Source organism: Mirounga angustirostris, unplaced genomic scaffold (genome assembly GCF_029215605.1).
Source record: "Mirounga angustirostris isolate CCGP_5_RB_7025 unplaced genomic scaffold, mMirAng1.0.hap1 SCAF_6, whole genome shotgun sequence".
Taxonomy (NCBI): Eukaryota; Metazoa; Chordata; class Mammalia; order Carnivora; family Phocidae; genus Mirounga; species Mirounga angustirostris.
The window spans coordinates 107,619,546-107,634,398 of record NW_026991714.1 but is presented as its reverse complement, the minus strand read 5'-3'; the positions used below and the strand labels follow the sequence as shown (position 1 = coordinate 107,634,398).

General features: G+C 58.9%; 1 protein-coding gene across 7 annotated transcripts in view; it reads right to left on the bottom strand.

Moving 5' to 3' along the window:
* ZMIZ1 (zinc finger MIZ-type containing 1) overlaps positions 1-14,853 on the bottom strand; it is a 234,548-nt gene that overhangs the window by 95,624 nt on the left and 124,071 nt on the right. For all 7 annotated transcript variants that reach the window (XM_045878193.3, XM_054508241.2, XM_045878194.3 and 4 more), the window contains 3 exons: positions 13,838-13,946; positions 7,729-7,842; positions 287-392 (listed from right to left, as the gene is read on the bottom strand). In XM_045878193.3, the coding sequence (XP_045734149.1) occupies positions 287-392; positions 7,729-7,842; positions 13,838-13,897 (280 nt within the window). In that variant the 5' untranslated portion in view covers positions 13,898-13,946. Of the gene's footprint in view, positions 1-286; positions 393-7,728; positions 7,843-13,837; positions 13,947-14,853 lie in introns of those variants that run through there.

Here is a 14,853-nt window from a genome sequence, read left to right as displayed (position 1 = left end):
AATGAGATGATGCATGTCTCCCTTTAGCCTGTCGGGGGATGGTGTGCTTGGGCCCCTCGCTGGCCCCGAGGCCCCCCCCGCAGGAGAGAACACTGCCTGAGAGGAGGGACAAGCCTCAGCCGCGGGCTGCACAGTCCGCTGGACAAGCTGCTGCTCCTTGCAGGCTCACACCACACCCAGAGGAACCAAGGCACCAGCTGGCAGGGGTGGCGTGCCGCCCTGGGTTCGAATCCGCTTACACTCCCACCTCCCCGTGACATCTGTGGAACCCCCAGCCATCACCTACCCGCAGACTTGGGAGTGAACTTGTCTCGGTTCGCAGCACACACTGCCAGCAGTCTGTAACCGAGGTCCAGGTCAAACCCTTGCTGAGCTGCCACCCGACTGACCACCTGCCAGCAAGAGAGAGAGGAAGGGCAGGGTGAGTCACGGCCAGCACCAGGCCTCCGAGCCCAGAGTGACGGATGTGTCCATCTAGCAGGCGAGGCAGGTGAGGCGGGCAGGCTAAGGCAGGTCCCCAAGATCAGGCAAACTGTGCCTTGCTCAGTCACTCCATAAACACTGACAAGTCCCTCCTCCATGCCAGGCCCTGGGAGCCTGGTGCCTGCCCTCAGGGGTTGCTAGTCCACTGGTGGGCCTAACCCCGAAGCCCAGGCCCTGCGGCTTTCAAGGACTCGATGTGGCCACATTCCAGAAGGTGCTGTACCACCGTGTCTTGGATGGCTACAGGCCAGGCCTCTATTCCCCCCCGCCACCCCAGGCAGCTCCCCAAACTCCCTTCTAAGTCCCGGCCCCGGGAAGTCTCCCACACCTAGCACCTCTCTCCATCCCCACCCCGAGCTCCTGCACCCACCTTCGTGGGTGCTTGCTGCCCTCACCATTCCAGGCATGGTCCCCACCCAGCGGCACTGGTCCCTCCTAAGTCAAAACCTGTGCCTAAGGAGAAGCACGGATTTAGGACACACTGCTCCACGGAGCTGCAGCTTGGAGCTGCCGGACAGACTGCTAAGGCTTTTCCAGATGGACATGCCTACGCTCCTCAGTGCTCAGCTCTGCGCCAGGCACCCTGCAGCTTCTCAGACCTGGGCCCAGAGACCGCAGGGCCCTCACGCTCAGCCTGGGGTCTGTCTCCAGCGCTGAGCACCTGCTCGGCACACAGGAGGCTTCCATCAGAGTGTCGAGGGAAGCTTGCTAGCAGCTGTGTGTCTGGAGCCCCGAGGCCCCTCCCTTCTCCTTGAGAACCTCTGAAGTGTGGGCCAGAAGGGGGAGAGGAGAGGGACTGGGAGGGCTGTCAGTCCCTGGGGCAGTGTGGGGCAGGGTGCTCTTGGGGGCCCCCCAGATGGCTCCACAGGCTCACACCCATCAGGCTCCACTCCTTCCTCGCCCACTCCCAGCTGTCCTGCCACGGCCAGACCTGCTCCCTCCTGCCCGCCTCCCTCAGGGACAGCAGCAAAATTAGGTTTCCTTATGAAGGAGGAAGGACCTTGGGAAACGGAGTCGGCGCAGGAAGCAGCGGGAGCGGCTACAGCTGAGTGGGAAAGGAGTGCTCCCAGATGTGGCAGCTCGCTCTTTTGAGAGAGGGAAGACTCCGTCAGCAGGCCCCTAGATACCACCTGTTCCAGAGGCGCTCGGAGGCCCTCAGAGAGCCTCAGGCTGCCATGGGGTTTGGCCCAGCCCCTGCGACCATCAGAGTAGGTTCCCCGTTATCTGCTTTGTATTTAAGGGTTCGTTACAAGGGCTCTAAGGCTAAAAAGGGTGGGGAAAGCGCTAATCTAGGCCAACCCTGTCATTTAAAAAGTATGAACATTTAAGGCCTGGACAGAGTGAGCCTGATGAACCAGGGAGGAGCCAGTGGACGCCCTCTTCCCAGGGCCACCACCACCTTTTGGAATGGGGTGTCGTTCCTCCCCCCCACCCTCACCTCCTGGGAACTCCCAGGGCAGGGAGGAAAAAGGACCTCTCGGGTTTGAATGTTTGCTCAGCTTCTCTGCTGCCAACAGGAGCCCCTGATGCAGAGCTCCTCTGTTCCTCCAGGCCTCTTTTCCAGGGGCTCTATTTGCCCCTAACTGTGGTTCTTATGGTACCCCCTGTCCCTACACACACCCCCTGATCCAGAGGCTCTGGGCCACCTCAGGGCAGGGCATTCTCACTGTTTTTTTCACTGTCCAAGCAGAAAAACCAAGGCCACTAGCTCTCTGTGGCCTGTTGAACATTTCAGGTCTGGAGACCAGCACCTCCATTTAGCAGGTGAGGCAGGTGAAACGGGCAGGCTAAGGCAGGTCCCCAAGATCAGGCAGAGCTGGGACTCAACACAGTAGGCCCAGAAGAGTCACTTCAGCTTAGATGTTGACTATCGTGGCCTTTTCTTTGGCAGAGTCTTGAGGTGGATGTGAGTGAGCACAGACAATTTGTTTGGACTAGTGCATCAGTGAGGCTGCTGTTGGTGGGAAATGTTGATGGAGGCAAACAGCATAATGAGAATGCTGGCTGCCCGGTAGGAGGGCTAAGTGAAAGCTTTGTAAGCAGTGAAGTGCCGAATTCTCACAACAGCTCCACGAGGTGATATTATTATCTGTTTTACAGAGGAGGAAACTGAGTATGGATATGAGACAAAGGTTATGAGTCTTGTCCATGATAGAGCCTGGATGTGATCCCAGGCAGTCAGGCTGCAATATCTGGGCTCTTTCCATGAGAGGATCTCTTTTTCAGCCCACAAAGGGTTAAGGCCTTACTCCCAACTGCCCGGAGAAGCCTCAGGCCCTGTGTTGAGGGCAGGAAGGCAAAGGTCCCTCTGTTTGGCCAATACTGGCTAATCCTGTTGCTCTGGTTTAAAAACACACACACAACAAAAAACCCAGCTAAATTGAGCAACAAGGGCCTGGTGCTGGTATAAGGGCTGTCCTGCAGGCCTGGGAATGTCTGCTTGTCACCAAATCCCCTGAGCCTTAGTGTTCAGAAGGGACACTGGCAACAGCCAGCTTTCACCAAGCCCAGAGAGGGCAGGGCCTTGCTGAAGGTCAGCACAGCGCAGTGCGGCTAAGCTGGACCCCGAGGCCCTCGAGGCCTTAGGTACATGAGGACCCCCTGGAAAGTCCTGTGAGATGGGTCTGCCTGACAGTGGTGGGGAGGGTGGACTTAGCTGAGTAGCTGGTTGTGTTTCAGAGGCCTGCTCCCCCCTCTGTGGGCATGGCACCCCCAGTGAGGGTCCTGTGTGCGGGTGGGCCGGGAAGACCCCTCCTCTACAAAGGCCTGCGGGGAGCGGCAGCCCCGCTGCTGCCCTCTGCTGGCTGCCCGGGCCCAGCCGGCTCCTGGCACTCAGAGACCTAGCCCCTCCGGGGCCCAGGGGGACGGACCTACAGGTCAGGGAGTCCAGCCCCTCCTGCCAGAGAGGGAAACTGAAGCCCAGAGATGACAGAGGCCGTGTGCTCAAGGTCAGGCGGCCAGTTAGCCCCATCAAGGGGGTGTCTTGCCTTGAAAAGCGGTGAGCCTCCTGGCTACGAAGCAGGACAAGCTGTCTGGGGGATGCTAGAGAAGGGATTTCGGTTCCAGGCATGGGGCTGGACTCTGACATCCTCTGAGGGAGTTAGGGGAACCGGAGGCATGCCGACCTGCACTCCAATTCTGCCCCCCCGTACTGGGCAACCTAAGGCAAGTTACTTAACCTCTCTGAGCCTCAGTTTCCCCATCTGTGACATGCCCTCTCCTTGCGAGGATGAGAGCCAGGACCAGGCACACAGCTCAGTGAAGGCTATTTGTGAACACACCCTGACAGCTTCAGCAGTGAATTCTCTGCCGCTGTGGGGAAGTTCTCCCTGGAGAGATGGGGGGGCCCTGCTGTTAGGCTAGCTGGCCTCTGTTTCCCTCTGCCACCTCCTCTCCTTCCTATCTCCCTTCTCCCGTTCTCTGGCCTTCTCCTTTCTGTGCCTAGAGCGTATCAACCATACTCCACCTTAGGGGAGGAAGGAATGAGTCCAGAGAGGCCTGATTTTGAGGGGGATCCTCAGCCAGGGGGCTCAGCCTTGCTGCTAGGGGAGGGGCTGGGAAGTGAGCCGCCAGCACGGTCAGGAAAAACCTGGTCTGAGGAGCAAGTGGTGACGAGGGCTCACACCCTCACCCCTTGGGAGGGGCCCCAGGGCTCCCACACTTCTGCATCATGGGAGTCAGAGGGCCTGAAGGGGAGTGTGGGGCAGGGGCACTGCCAGCCATTCTTTACCCCAGGGCCCAGGCGCAGTACGACGAAAATGGGCCTGCTTGAGGCTAAGTGGCTTTTAATTTCTATCCTCCAAGTAAGCTGGGTCCAGAGGAGTTCATTCCCAGGGGTCGCCCAGGGGACTGCTGTAACCGGGAGCACTTCAACCTGCCACCTGCATGGGGAGTGTTGGCGGGGAGCTCAGCAGCTTTGCCCTCCTTAGGCCCCTGGGGATCTCTGACCTCCTGCATCCCCTCCCTTCCCACGGGACATGGCTGGGGCTGAGGATGTGCAGGGGGACAGAGGACCAGCCGCAGGGCCTTGGGGGCTCAGGAGTACCAGCCTGGGACTGTAGCGAGCTGCTCCCCCCTTTCTGTTGTCTTGTTCGTAAAGCAGAAGTGACGATCCCTTCCCTGCCTGGCCTGCAAGGTCTTCATAAGGATGCAAGGAGACGGGGCCCAGGAAAGTGCCTCGGGTACCAAGGGGGTCTGCTATGATCTCCCCATTCTCTGCACTTCCCTGCTGCTGGTTCTACTGAGCTCCAAGGGACAGTCAAACTCAACATCTCTGCCACTGTGGCAGGTGAACCAAAGGCCCGTTTCTGGCTAAGCAGCAGGCCAGAAAGGTGGGGGTCGAAGCCCACCATTCAAGCAAGTTTGTGCCTTAAGCTGGCTTGCGATGAGGAGAGACCCAGAAGAGCCGGCACTGAGCCTTTGTCCACACCGTTGTCCCTGCCCCAGAAGCCACGGCCTCCCTGCTGTCTAGTCAGATCCTACAGGCTCCTCCCTGGGCTCCCTTCAGGAAGACCTCCAAAATCCCTCTAGCCTATCCTACTAGGATGCTCCCCTTCAGAGCTCCTGTCCTCACGTAAATCATAGCCTATCGCTCACCTGCTTAAGATCCTTCAAGGCCTCCCCATCACCCTTCAGATAATATCTAAGCTCCTCTCCCCTCAGCCTGCAGGTCCTGCGTTGCCTTGATTCTGCTTCCTTCTTTAACCTCATCTTGGATCCTTTCCCTCTCCTGTGCTCCAGCCATCTGAGACTTTTCCTTCCTTCCTTCCTCCCTCCCTCCCTCTCTCCCTTCCTTCCTCCCTTTCTTCTCTTTTTTCTTTCCTTCTTTCTTTCTCTCTCTCGCTCTTTCAAGATTTATTTATTTGAGAGAGAGAGCGCGAGAGAGTATGCAGGAGCAGGGGAAGGGGCAGAGAGAGAGAGAATATCCGAGCAGACTCCCTCTGAGCCCAGAACCCAACGTAGGGGCTCAATCTTATGAGCCATGAGATCAGGACCTGAGCCAAGGACGCTTCACTGACTGAGCCACCTAGGTGCCCCCTGAGCCGTCTTTCTGTTCCTTGAACAAATCAAGCCTCAGGGCCTTTGCACTAGCAGTTCACTCTGCCTGGAGCACCCTCCCCTCTCCTGGCTGACTTCTTGCCATTCTGGTCTCAGCTGGGGGTTACCCCCTCAGGCGGCTTCTCCTGAGCAGCACCGCCCCCCCCCCCCCCCCACGGGGCACTGGCCTATGTCCTTATTTACTCCTTTAGTGTTTAGGGTCTGCCTCCCCCATCCCCCACTGGAACGTACACTGTTGAGAGAGGTCCACTGTGCTTGTTGCTCTGCCTCTGGTGAGCACAGGGCCTCAGTGAAGGTTTGTCAACTGAATAAATGAGTGACAGGGCTGGAGCAGGAACAGTCACTGGTCAGCTCGTGCCCCCATCATGCCCATCCAGCCTGCCCAGGGCCATCGTCTGATCCAGCTCTGAATCCCCACCTCCCAGGCAGGGCCAGGCTCGGGCAGGGTGCTGGGGGACTGTGGCGGCCAGTCTGGCCACACCTCGTGGTGGTCCCCACCTCCAACTTGACTTATGGCTGCCGGCAGCTAGGATGGAAGCTGGGGGGGGGCTCTGGTAACATCTGTCCTTGCCCAGGGGGCTTAGCCTGAACCAGGATCCCTGCAAAGAGGATTACGGGAGCCGGTAGAGGGAGGGGAGCCCAGCGGGCTGGAGGAGGAGGAGGGTGGGGCAGTGTAGGCAGCACTTGATTTGGCCTGGTGGTTCCAAGGGAGCCAGATGGCATTGGCCTCAAACAAATGGGGTAGCCCTGAGGGTCTCGGCTGCACCCCTGGCCGACATCCCTACAGGCCAGGAGCATTTCCTCTAGAGGCAGTGGGGTCTTGGCTATGTGACCTTGGGAAGCCCTCCCAGCAAGCCTCAGTTTTCTCCTCTGTAAAATGGGGATGATGGCAGGGCCAGCCTCATGGAGTGTGAGGAGTCAGTGAGAAGGTGTGTGCCGGCCCAGCTCAGTGGCAGGCACAGAAGGGGTGCTCTGTAAGGATGGCCCACGATCATGTCAATCCTCTCGCTCCAGGCCAGGGCCATGCTGGGCCTTTCGCCTCCCTCCTATCTGGAGCTTCTCAGAGAACATGGCGCCCCCGCACTTTACCTATTGTTCCTTCCCAGCCAGGCATCCACCTGGGCCCCTCCTCCCCAGCCTTGGGGTAGCTGGGCTCTGCAGCAATCTGTTTACCCATGTCCTCTTCCAAGCTGACTCAGGGCCTTCTGAGCAGCTGTCCTCGCTGGCCACCAAGTCTCCCTCAAGCTCACGTGGCTGGGGTCATTCACAAGCCGCGAGCTCCTTCTGCGCGGCGGTCGGCCGGCAAGCTCCGAGGCTTGGCAGATGATGTCACAAGCTCTGGCCCTGGCCCTTGCCCAGCCCGCATCCCAGGCCCTCACCGAGCTGAGTGAACTTCGGCTCTCTGGGCTCTATTGTCCATCTGGGCCTTTGCACACGCTGTTCCAAGCGCCTAGAGCGTGCTCACTCTGCCCAGCTGCTGGGGGGAACCCCGGTGGAGGTGTCTGGGGCTCCTTCCCTCGGGTCTTCCCGCCAGCCTCCCCACCTCCTGGGCCATCAGCGCATCCCTGCTCGCTGCTGCTTTCCCCTTGCACACAGCTCTTGGGCCACTCTCTCCACATCAGGGCTCCCCCACTAAAGAGGGACTCGGGCTTGGCCAAGTCTTATTCTGTGGTTTCCTAGGACTGAGCTGAGGGGATCAGATGTGACAAATGACGGCTCAATCAGCGTTTATTTAGATAGATGGATGGCTATAAGAGGAGCTCAAGAGATGCTTCTATGAATGGACAGAAGGATGGATGACTGTAAAAAGCTCACTAGATGTTTGCCCAACTGGATGAATGAACGACTGGATAAAAGAATGGCTAAAAACGCTCCATGACTCTGTTTTGCTTAGGGTGGAACATTTACCCTCATCAGACGTGGAACTCCCCCCCAGGCAGGCCCCGTGCTTTCCCATAGAGTGTGGGGAGCCCACCTCATCCTGAGGGCTGTCTTCCCATCAGACCGGTTTCCCTGAAGGTGTATGTTGGGGGGCGGCACAAGGAGAAGGGTTGTCCCCTCCAGCACTGGTGTCTTTCTATCTCTCATCCTCTGTTGTCTGGGGCCTCTCTGACCCCTGGACAGGCACACGAGCCCCTGGGGCATCCTCCCGGGCTCCAGTGCAGGTGGGGGGGCATGAAGACTCACCGTCAAACAGCCCATCAGGCTCTGCTCGAAGGGCCGCTGGAAGGCTCGAGGGTCTCCACACCAGTCCAGCAGCTCCGTGGCGGCATTGTGGAAGTTGGCAGGGTTCTGTAAGTGCTGTGGGAGAGGGAAGGAGGCAGTGTGAAGCTCCAGCAACAAGGCCAGCAGGGTAGCATGTGGGTCTGGGGCGGCGAAGACCCCAGGCCTCACTGGGGATGAAACTCGAAGAAAGGGGGGATAGGATTAAGGAGGCTTCTCAAACAACCTGTCATTCATTTTTCCCTGTGCATCCCTCCCACCCAATCCCTGCAGGATGGGGATTAGTAGCCCCATTGCAAAGACAGGAAAACCAAGGTCTAGAGAAAGACAATAATATTAAAGTGTTTTCTGGATGCTGGCTGTGGGGGCAGGTAAACTCTGCAGAGTTCAGGAGGGTGGCCTATGGCCTCCATCCTTGGGGGCTGGCTCTCCCCAAGCCAGGGCAGGCTAGCCCTGGAGATTCCTTTTTGATGAAGGCCTCTCCCACTAACCACCACCACCAACACAGCCCAGGTCTGGAAGCCCACGAGCTCTGGCTTCAGAGAAAACTCAGCCATGGCCAAATAGGGCAGGGGTCAGGTGGGTTAGAAAGAGGTCTCTGGGCCAAACCCAGCTTGGGAGTTGAACTATAAGCATGCTGTGCCCAGGATATTCTCACTCCAGGGTCTGGCATATGTGGCTTAGCTCCCCAAAATCAGATTTCGCAGGCCCGGTCTGGCTAGGCTTGGGGGCTGTTGGCATTGTCGGGAGGGGTCCACGCCTGAGCTCAAGCCCCTTCCAGTCAGGGGATCTGAGTCAGCAGACACTGAATCCTGGGGCCAAGGCTTCTAGATCCTGCTTCAGACCCAGGCCACAGGGCTACCAGGGTGGGCGGGGGTGGCTTCCTTCTCTAACACCTGCCCAGGTCTTCCCAGGTCCCGATGAGTTAGACCTTAGCCCAGGGGATGAGTGACTCCCCGAGGGTCACACAGCTGCTTAGGGGCAGAGCAGGAATTTCAGCAATGGGTGTCACGAGCGTGGGTCCTCCAGCGGGACACCTAGGGTGTGTCTGCAAGGGTCGTAAGCCAGCTGCAAAGGGGCTGGTGGGACCTTCTAAGGCCCCTGTTGCTTTGGTGCTGGGAGAGAAAGGAATAGTAGCTTCCCCTGGGGTGGGCGCTCTATTCCAAACTGCAGCGCAAGTCTGCCTTGGAGCCAAGGCGGGGAGGGGTCTTAGTAGCCGCCAGGTTCTGGAATTAGGAAGGAATGGAATGTACAGTGGCACTGAGCCCCTGTGGGGCAGGACCCCGGGGGCTCCCTCTGCCTTTGCCTCCTGCTAGCTGCTAACCCAGGGCAGTCCCTCACCTTCCCAAACCTCAGTTGTCCCATCTATAAAAGGGGGATGACCGCTCATGCCTTGGTGGTGGGACTTTTTATTTCTTTTGTGTAGGGTTTCATGACTATTCTTACAACGTGGGTCGTGCAAGAAAGATTTAAAAATGGATGGAAGACAGTGAAATGAATTAGAATATGGTGCCTCTACGGGAGGAAGCGGTGAAGGCGAGAAGGAGGGCAAGCGAGCAGCGGTACAGCCCTCTGTCACGGGGCCGGGGAGACAAGATGAGGCTCCTGCAGCCCCTGGCAGGGCGCCTGGCACGTGGGGTGCTCCCACGTGGGGCTGCCCTTGGCCCTGACTCTGGCTCCCGGAGGCTCCCCTGGAAGCACAGCTGCACTCGGCAGCTCTCGGCCCTGGCTCACATAGGCTCTTTCTGCAAAGGCAGAGCTCCCTGCACTTGATGCGTAGGAGATGGGAGGAGCCTCCACATGGAGGACAGGGCCCTTTTAGAGGGCAGCAGGGGGTCCTTACCTCTGCCTCCAGTGCTCACTCTCTAACATGGGCCCCTTCCGAGGCCAGAGGGGGGCCATCCGGGCTGCACGTGGAAAGCCATGCAAATCGGCTAATTCCCTGTCCGGCGGCCTCTCTCGGCTAACTGAGTTATTTCGTTTATTTACGTGATGTCACACCCAATTAGCAGGGTCAGCAGCCACCACATGCTGCTCTCAGAGCTGCCTGCCCATAGCACCCTCACCCTTGGCAACCCCTTTGGGGCTCCGGGCTCACAAGTGGCCTCTGAGGCCCGTCTCGGGGGCCCAGTTTTGTTCTGGTCCCCGAGCACGCAGCCTTCCATATGATGCTCAGCCCACCTCCACGCTTCTCCACCCTTACGCAAGCCAGCTCATGTGGCCTTCAGCTTGGGCTCTGGGTGGTCACCACTGGGCGTGACTCATTGGTAGAAAGAACACAGGTGTCCCGTTCAGTGGTTGCTGCTCGGCGGCTCTGTGGCCTTGGCCAAGCCCCCACCCCTCTCTGTGCTGTTGTTTCCTGTTTCGACTATGAGGTCCCTGGGCTGCACAGAAGCGGGTGACCTGGATCAAACCCCATCTCAGCCACTGAGCCCCACGGTTCTGGGCGTGTTCCTGAGCTTCAGGCCCCTCACTGATAAAATGGGGTGCTGACAGCCTGCAGGGCTGCCACACAGCTTAGGAACAATTTAAATCATGCCGTCCCCATGTGAGAGTCGGTGCCAGGTAAAGACTGCGACTGCTCTGACCTCTGTATAGTTTCTTCTCTCCTAGGAGCTTCTGGAGAGTAGAAATAGTGCCCTGTTCACCTCTGGAACTCACGGCCAGGCCTGCACTGAAACAGGTGGTGAGCCATTAACTGTCCAAAGGATGGTCCATCTGTGGTGTAGGCTGGCAACCTGGCCACTTCAGAACAGGTCCCTCGTGGCATGTGGAGTGGCCAGGACTGGATGGGGGAGCTTGGCCAGGCTTGGATGGTCTGGGGATGGGAGCACAGATCTGAATCATAGGCAAAAGCTTCCCTGGGTGTGGCCGTTACTGGATACTAATGCCTGAACTCCCACCAGACAGTCTGCCTGTCTCCACAATTCCTAGGAAGATCTGGGTTATATCCACTGGCCACTGAGTCTGTTGGGGCAGGATTAGGGGACACCAAAGCCTAGACCTGTTGGATTGGCTACCCAGAGCAAGTGATGACTTCATCTTCTTATTAGTCCATCTATGAACCAAACAACCTGTCCATCCAATGAATCAGTCCATCCATCCATCCATCCATCCATCCATCCATCCCCTTGTCCATCTACCCATTCGACCGTTCACTAATTTATTCATTTCCCATCCATCCATTCATCTACCTACCTGTCTATCCATCCAAAAGTTATCCAACCTCCTGTCCATCCATTCATCCATCCATGTGCCCATCCATCATCTGTATCTACCTGCCTAACTGCGCATCCCTATGTCCATCCATCCACCCTTCTGCTCATTCCCTTTGCTAGCCATCGATCAGTTCACCCCTCCCCTGCTCCCCCTCTACTTATGTGGGCCCTGGCCTGGGGCTGCGCTAGGCTCTGCTGACTTTGAGATGAATATAGCACATCCTCTGCCCCCAAGGAACTCAGTCTGGGGGGAGGCCTGATATGTGCCCCACAGGGCCGATGGCTCAAGGGAGAAAGAGCAGGGTGGGTGAGGCAGCTGGGTGCCCAGGAAGCAGTGGGGCTCAGAGATGGGGGGTACAGGTGCTCAGAAGGGCCCGTGGGGCTGGGGGAGGCTGCTGTGCAGGAATTAGCCAATTTGTGTGGCTTTGAACGTGCAGCCCAGATATGTGTGTGACCTCTGAGTGGGGCCCATTGTAGAGAGGGCACTGGTTCTCCCAGCACTTGGGGCTGAGATGGGGGAAAGGCAGGTGAGCCAGAGGCCTGGAGGGAAGAGAGGTAGCAGGGTGCTTGGGGGATGGCCAGTGTGAGCAATGGCTAGAACCAGGGTGGGGTGGGTGTGTGTGTGGGGGAAGCTATGCTTAGAAGTGAGGCAGGGCTGGGAGTCCGAGGCTGCAAAGCCCCGATGAGGCCCAGCCAATGCATCTGTCATCCTCAGAGCATGCAGACCTGCTCGCCTTTCTCTTCTGATTAGGAGAGAGGACGTCTGAGAATCAGCAGTCTTCAGCCAGACGCGCCGCCCTCTGGGGCAGTCGTGGAGCAGAGAGACGTCAAGTACTGAGCTGTGTCTGACCGGAGGTGTGGAGGGGGATGTGGGGGGTGTCAGGAGCTCTGGATGGTCCAGGGGGGCATCTGGACAGCCTGCTCACTCTCACAAATGCATCAGGGTCTGGCCCTAGCGCAGAGCTCTGGGCGTGTAGGTGTGTGTGTGCGTGTGTGTGTGCATGCACATGCATGGGACGGCAGGCTGGGGGGGAGGGCAGCTGAGGAGATCCCTGGCCTTCCAGCTGCCCTGCACACACCGGCTGGGCGTCCCTTATGATGCTATTCTACAGACTGAGTGGGGAGAAGTGGCGGCTTAATCAGGGTCAGGTAGCTAGCAAGTGGTGGAACAGGGGCTCGGACTGGCTGACTGGTCAATCTGAGCCCTGGGGGCCATGCTCTGAGGGGGTAAAGGGCACCCTGATTTCTGGGCATGCAGAGCCACTCATGGGAGAAAGGTCAGGTCGTGAGCAGGTCTCAGGAGGAGCCGCATGCCTGTCACTAGGAGGGGCTCCTGCCGGGTGGCGAGACTGTGCTGTTGGGGGTGGGGACCACTGACAGTGGATCCCTCAGGGCTGGGAGAAGCTGGGCCACAGGCTGAGCTGGGAGAGGGCCTGCAGAGCCCCAGGGAGGAGGCGAGTGCAGGGCTGGAGGGAGGGCACCGTCTGGCTTCTATTCTGTGCCCGTGAGCAGAGGTGTAATTGGCGTTTTGGGGGAGCTGTTGGGGCTGGGTTCAATCTGTAACAAGTCTTCTTCAATTTCCTCTCCTCAGACCCTGCCCAGGCTTCCGAGAGAGCTCCACTTGATATTTATGAGAGGACACACGCCCTCGTTCCTGAGGACCGGCCTCAGCTCCACTGGGCCCTGGCGCTCAGGGAGGGCAGGCTGCCGGGGGGTGGGGAGGGCTGGGAGCTCTGCCCTCCAAGGGTCCTGAGGCCAGTGGCCCATGCTAGTGACCCAGGGGCCTCACCCCAGCGCTTGCCTCCCCGCTGCTGAGGCACTGAGGACAACAGCCCCTGCCACCCTGTGACAGCCTGGACCCTTGTGATGGGTGGGGAAACTGAGGCTCAGAGAAACAAAGCCTGAGACCACGTGGGCATGTGGAGGCATGAGGATTTGGGCTCAAGTCTCTCTCACGTCAAAGCCCATGCCCCTTCTACCATATTGCTCCCTCCGGGAGTACAATAACACTCAGGAGTCTGCATAGACCCTGCCATGCAGGGCTGCAAGGAGGTTGTGCCCAGAGGGCGGCGCACCACTCCTGGTCAACACTGGGGGGCGCCCGCCAACCCTGGCTCAACCAGGCTGCTTAAAGTGGGGAGGGGGGTTGCTCTGAGCCCACCTGGAACATGCCCCACCTCTGAACAATCCAGAGAGGATGCTGGCAAGCAGATGGCCTCTTGAACGTGGCGTGAGCCTGGGCAGGAGGGGGAGCTTGCCGTCCTCAGGGATGAGGCGCCCCCCTCCACCCCAGCACAAGTGAAGCTGGGCTGTGTGACTTTAGCTGACTCCCTACTCTTCTCCGTGCCTCAGTTTCCTTTTCTGTAAGATGATCTCATTTCCCAGAACTCTTCCTTTTCTGTTTCTTTATAGAGAACCACGGAAGCAGAGGGGCGGGGAGCTTAGGTCTGGGAAGGGGACTAAGCACTTTATTCCATCTTCACAGCAGCCCAGCTGACACAGCAGAGCCCAGAGAGGGCATGAGGCTGGCCCCACATCACACAGCTGGGAAGAGAAGAGGAGGGGAGGGGACGGGAGGGGAGGGGAGGAGATGAGGAGGGACAGGGCAGGGCTGGCATATGGATCCTGGTGTGTGATGTCAGTGTTAGGCCTGTCTATGCAGCCACGTTCTCACGGGGTGATCAGAGAGACCCGGGCAGTCAGCCCTGGCCTGCCACCACCACCCAGCACCCGAGAGGCCCAGCTCCATAGCTGGGCCAGCACCCCTCCCGCTCGGCCTGCCTTGCCGGCCCTGCCCTCGCCAGCTGGGCCAGGCTGGGCAGGGGAGGAGGCGCAAGCGCGGGCCACACACCCACCTGCTTGATGCACTGTAGTCGGTCATTGGTCTGTTGGATGTGCCTGTCCATAGAATTCATTCTGCCCGTTTCACTGGGTTCTACCCGAGAGCCATGAACGTTGTCCAGCCTGTGAAGACAGAAGACGGTGGGTGTAAGTAACTGGGGTTGCACCAGGCCTGACAGCCTGACAGCCACCCTCCGGCCCCAGCACCGACCTGCTGGCCCCAGTGGCTCCCAGCAGGCTCTGGGCTCCTTTGTGAGCTGTGGTAGCCTCCGTCCCAGCCAGCCCTGCGCTGGAGGGAGGAACTTCGGCCACAGCTGCCCGGCCCACGGGGAAGCCCATCTGGACTGAGGGCAGGAGGTGCTCCTGGGTGTTCTCTGTGGATGACTCATGTCAGCACTGGGTACGCATGTCCGCCATGGAACATGGAACAGCACACCTGGGCACCCACATTTCTACACACGTGTGTGGGAGTTGGGGGCGCTGGTGGGGACGGCAACCCCACCTTCAGATTCCCAGGTCAGGACTTAGCTACCTACGTGGCTCTGTGTGCGTGTGTGTGTGTGCACCCACATGTGTAGGGGTCTTCCCATGAGGCCCTCACCGCGTGTGTGGTGTAAGTAAGTGCACAACGTGCCCCCCACCCCAAGCCCCCATGCTTTCGAGTTCTTCACGCTACGAACCCCAATTCCATTCTTCCCTTGCCTTCCTGGGAAAGAAGGGCAGGTGTAAGTGCCACCCCTCTCCAAGACGAGGAAACTGAGGCTCAGAGGGGGACAGGAGTTACCCACAGTGGCACAGGGAGCCAGTATCAGAGCCCAAGCCAGGAACTAGGGCTCTGGCTGCCAGCTCGTGGCTCAGAGGGCAGGGTCCACAGATGTCATGGCCACCAGGCTCACTTCCTGAAGAGCCGTGGGCCTCGGGAACTCTAACATGAATGTGACTTCCTCCTGGAGCATGAAGCTAAGTGGAGGAAGCCCCCTCAGCTCCAGAAAGCCCCCAGAGTCCCCAGGCCTCCCCAGAGAGGCCACAA